General features: G+C 39.2%; 1 protein-coding gene across 2 annotated transcripts; it reads left to right on the forward strand.

Annotated features, from left to right (window-relative positions):
* Positions 1–244: 244 nt before the first annotated feature.
* RB195_006301 (uncharacterized protein) lies at positions 245–3134 on the forward strand (the record flags this gene model as incomplete). Of its 2 annotated transcripts, XM_064179321.1 has the most annotated exons (8): positions 245–312; positions 1449–1475; positions 1595–1653; positions 1831–1898; positions 1979–2081; positions 2454–2518; positions 2756–2854; positions 3033–3134. In XM_064179321.1, 8 exons carry the CDS (start codon positions 245–247, stop codon positions 3132–3134), a joined length of 591 nt encoding a protein of 196 aa, XP_064036283.1. The 2 variants fall into 2 exon arrangements, with proteins under 2 accessions (XP_064036283.1, XP_013303403.2); XM_013447949.2 differs by lacking the exons at positions 245–312; positions 1449–1475 and having other exon boundaries at positions 1596–1653.
* Between the last annotated feature and the right edge of the window lie 2002 nt (positions 3135–5136).

A 5136-nucleotide genomic window follows, 5' to 3' on the forward strand; every position in this document is an offset into this window, starting at 1 on the left:
AGTGCCGAGTTCTGCACCGTCTCGATGTCCTTCAACGCTAATTTTGCGGCTGATTGAAATTATTCTGACAATTTCAGTAGTCCCCTCGACACGATCGCATTGATATGGAAGGAAGAGAAAAATTCACAAAACAAATCCACAACAACGCGAAAAAAAATTCGCGTTAATTTCATTGAAAGTGACACCATTCAGGACGTCCAAACAACTAGAGCAACATTTGGACCAAAATGTATAACTCGTACAAATGGAGAGTGGGGAAAAACAACTTCCAAAATGGGTACAGATTGCTTATCCGAAGATTTTTATAAAACGGTGAAGAGTATTTCTACCAACATTGCCTGCTTTTACATTATTATCTTCATTCTCTGAAAGTTTTTTTTACTTCAATAGGCGATTTATCCTTGATTTCTTTACCGAGTCTCAATAAACTTCTTTTCTTTAGCATTCAAAACTTTTCACACTCAGTTTTACAGGAAATCCATGAAAAAAAAACTGGTCGCATTTGTTTATAATCTTCTTTCTGTAGAAGAAAAAATAACGGGAAACAGCGGCAGAAATCTACGGTCATGAGTGGCTGCTCATAAAAAACCGTGTCCTTAGAGATTTCTTTACAGTTTTTCGCTTTTCACAAAGCTGATGCCACACAGAAGGAATATTTGCTGCTCAAATAGAATACTGCTGAAGCAAAATCTCCTTCTTTTTAGGTTTAGGAAATAATTTAGGTACATATAAGAGAAAACCAATCACGAATTAAAACCAAGGGGCAGTAAGATGCAAAGATCACAAGGTAGTGTGCTTAGATCCTTCCTTCCATCTACCTCCGTGATAACTTCTTATTTTCGTTACGATTCCTCAGGAACCCCAGGCGTGCGACGCACCATTTTAATATTTTAGCTGGTACTGCAACCACTATACAATTAGTTTATTTTCGTTCTGTTTACCATGAATGGAACACATGAATTATATAGGTACTAACAATCAGGCAAAGAATCACAAGAAATATCCGCAAAAGAACTGAAAGAACAGAAAGAGATCCTAGGCGTGAAGTTAAAATGGTGAGAATGAAAAGTTAGAAGAACTAGCAGGATATTCAGACTTGATTTCAAAAAAAGGCTGGGATTCTCCTGCAGTCTATCCGCTCTTTTTTTTGGCAAGAAAGAATGAGATAAAACTCTGAAGCGTTCTGTTTGTTTGAGCCTTTTTGTTATAAATTTAAGATTTGGCTAATCGTATTTATAAGGAGCCTAAAAACTAGGATTCCCACCAATAAGAACACTGCGATATCCCTTTCTCGTGTACATTTTTACAAAGGTTTGGTTCCGGATCATTCTTATAAACACTGTGCAGGTGAAACGGGACAACCCTATCATGTGTGATAAAAACACTGGATCACTGATAAGGACCATGTTCCGGCATTTCTCCTAAAACAAACCGGTAACATACACCAGAAGCTGTTCGTCACTTTTTACACCGGAGTATGTATTTCAATTTTGTAATTTATATTTTAGTTGAATTTTTCTCTTCTAAAACCAACCATCCTACAATGCACTCGTCACAGTTAAACTTTATTTCCCAGATATTCCTTAATTTGCAGGATGAAGTCCTTACTGTTCCTGTTGCTACCAATGCTGGTGTTTTCTCTTCCCGCAAGATGTAAGCAACTCAAATATTTCTTAGCTAATTCAGAAAATAAAACTAAAAAATTCAGAAAGGTGCTACCAGCGTTTTTTTTCACTTTACATCACTGTTGCTTAAGTATTTATTGTTATTGTGTAGGAAAGTCCTTAAAATTTTGAATTCGATTGTTTGTTGTACGGAAATAAAATTAAGCCAACTCTGACAACGCGAACTGTGACTCCGACTGGACCTATTTCGATCTTACGAAGTCCTGCTATTACGTGAGTGCTCAAAGTACTTCAACCTTCCCTAGAAATCCATTCATGAATCCACACTTCGGTCGAGAGGATAAAAGCTGTAGGTAGGAAGCGACAACACCTTCGACTCCGCCGAGGCAGACTGTAAATCCCTCGGTGGCCACCTCACATCCATCGTCAACGCCTTCGAGAACAATTTCGTCGCATGTAAGTCGAACCAAAACCATAAACTAAAATTTGCAACTTAAACACGTGAGAGCTAGACTTTCTGAAGCCTCCTTTTTACTGTAAAGAATTTTCCACTTCAGGAATGTTTTTTTTTTCAGAATTTCTATGATTTAAAGGAACTGTTTTGCCTTGTATAATTCTATGTTTGCAACTACAAAGCCACAAATGCGGTATTTCCTGGAAACCTTGGCTCGACCTTGTAATCCAAAATTGTGCTGGATGCTAGGAGTGAAAAGAAAAAGGCTTCAAGCTTCCGGAGAAGACCACACATGCTCCCAAAAATCTAGATTTGAGAAAAAGAAATCGTCACTGTATATATATCTAAAAGTTGCCGTAAATCACTTTTTTTAGCGCTTACAGAAGTCGGTCAAAAACAGGATACTAATGGTATGACTTGGATTGGGCTTCGATATCAGGTAAAGTTCATTAGAAAAATATATTCCTACAGAGATATATTTGAGAAAATCAAGTTCGACACCGAAAAAAAATTGACTTCATACTGTTTCCTTCACACGTTTGGTGAGTGTCTCTTCAAAAATGACGAAAATGAAAAGACGAAAATAAACTATACGAAATCTTGGGAGATGCTCTTCAGAAGAATGTTGGGAACAGTCAGCTCCAGCCTTTTTACGAATCACGGGCATCATTTCCAGCAGAATAAGTGGACCTGGATGGACGGCAGCGACAGCAGTTACCTGAACTGGATGAAGGGAAAACCAGAAAAGGATGCCAGCAAATACGCCTGCGCTGAGGTTAACTTCCACAAATTATGTCGGTAATTTTGTAAACAAAAGCCTGAATCGTTCTGCCAATCTGATAGAAGGTATTTCTGAGTTTCAAGAAAAAGAAGAGTGAAGGATGTAGAAATAAGAGTCGAGGGAAAAAAAAACAACTGCGAGTCTCATTTAAACTAAAAATAAGCACATTAAGATACTGCAAGACGACTACAAGGGCGCCAAAACGCAATGGAACGATGTGGATTGTGGAGTCAGAATGAGGAAATATGTGTGCAAGAAGCCAGCAGTCAACTAACACCACGGAGTGTGACACAAAGTCGTGAACTAAATAAATAAGTTCTTTTTGCATTTGCATACAACCAATGGAGATGAGCTCGAGACGGTTTCCGCCTTCGGCTTGGACTCCACAGATTGATACAACACGGTGTACAGTCGAGCTAAGACGAACTGGACTTGCGTAAGCAGCGGTGCTCGGAGCGGCGCGACGAAGCCAGATCATGATCGTGGTGGGAGCCTTGTTAGCTCCCCTCTTCTCTGCAGTCCTAGTCAGTTGCAATCGCCAGCTCAGCCGCGCCGCTTCGGGCGTCTCGCATGCGCAGCCGCACTGAGCTGATTTCAAGTCGTTTTGACCCAGCTGTGGTACTTTTTCCCACATGGTGTTACGTCCTCTGTCACGTTTGAAGACAAGTCACTCGTCACTGAAATGTGCCCGATAAGAGTTCAAAATATGGCGAAAGGTTAGTTGAGGGGCGAAGACACCTCTAATCGAATTGCACCTGAAACGTCCTCAGAGCGCAAAAATCATTCCCAGCTGTCAAATGTCCTGCCTAAATTCCCGATAATTAAACTCTTCGCCCATGTAACACATCTCCGATATTAGGGAAGAGATACTGAGTTCCTTCTCACGCAAATACCCGCAGCGCTCCCCTCGCTCAGACGTTTATGTTCGCCTGTTTGCGTTACTAAGAACAAAAAGGACCTGGAACTACTGATGCTTTAACCTTGCCAAACTCTACAAACAGTCTCACTGGGAGTGAACTGGTAAGTCATGGGTGAAATGTAGTTGGGAGGGGTCCCTCAACACTGCTCTATTCGAACTATATTTTTGGGCGCAGGAAAATCCATGGAGCATAACAAGCGTTCTTAAGTGGCAAATGTGGATTGCGGAAAAGCCATCTCCCGGGCCATTTTCAGTTTTGTTAAAAGTACTGCATAATGTGACCTGGCCAATCGCTTCTAGTAAGCCTGTTTGGAGAGTTTATCAATGGAATGTTAATGAAAAATCGAAAATCAGCCGATGAACAAATGGCAAATGTGAGGATCGGTAGCTGGCAGAAGCAAAGAAACACCATGTAGCAGAAGAAGCAAATGTGCAGAAATGTAGTTGAAATATTGGCAATGAAGAGCTTTCAGTTTTATTCTATTCTATTTTTATTCTAAAATCTATGCAATGTTTTCAAATACTGATTAGAGCACATAATACGACAAAAAAGAGAAGAGTCAGGTGGTGAAGGTGCATAGGTCGAAGAACGATGAAAAAACCGAAAATAACCAACGTTTTGCCACCAAAGATGAAAAATTTAATTATACGTAGTATTCTGCAGTTTAAAAGTGGATTTAATTACCAAAAAACCTTTGGATCTATACACATCGTTAAGTCTGGGAGATCGCGAAAAATTTCAAAAAAAAAATAAGAGGAGCTAAAGAAATACAATACTTTGGGTGGTTTTTTGTAGAAGAAGGTTTGCACTACAGAGCAGTCACATCACTATATTTTGAGACCTTCTTGTTTTTTCTAGAATTGAGATCGGACAAAATTTAACAATTTCCGACTTTTTTTTATTTGTCCCATCTAAATTTTGGGAGAACCAGACGATCCGGAAAGAAGACTTTCTGCACGTGGGTGTTTTCTTATTCCCTACATTCGAATAAACGAACAATTTTTCAAAACGCCATCCTAATTTTTTTTTTTTTTGCAATGGGAAAACTTGCTAAAGTCCCGATTTTTGCTCGTGCCCCAAAAAGAAACTAGTAACTCGGAGTAACTTTAGAGAAGTAAATCAACGTTCGGTATGATTTAGCCAAGGATTTTCTCTACCAGATGCTGCATCACTCGATTTCCAAAGCCTCGCCGTTTATTCAAATTTCTCGGTTTTTGAAATAATTTTTTAAGTAATTTTTTTTTTGGAAAAATGCCGTATCTCCAACATCTTCATCCCAGTGAAATTCCAAAAAGAGTAGAAAATGAGAAATAACAGCGACGTGACTGTTTTTTAGAGCAAACCTTCTTCTCTGAA

The sequence above is a fragment of the Necator americanus genome, chromosome I, assembly GCF_031761385.1.
Source record: "Necator americanus strain Aroian chromosome I, whole genome shotgun sequence".
NCBI classification, from domain to species: Eukaryota; Metazoa; Nematoda; class Chromadorea; order Rhabditida; family Ancylostomatidae; genus Necator; species Necator americanus.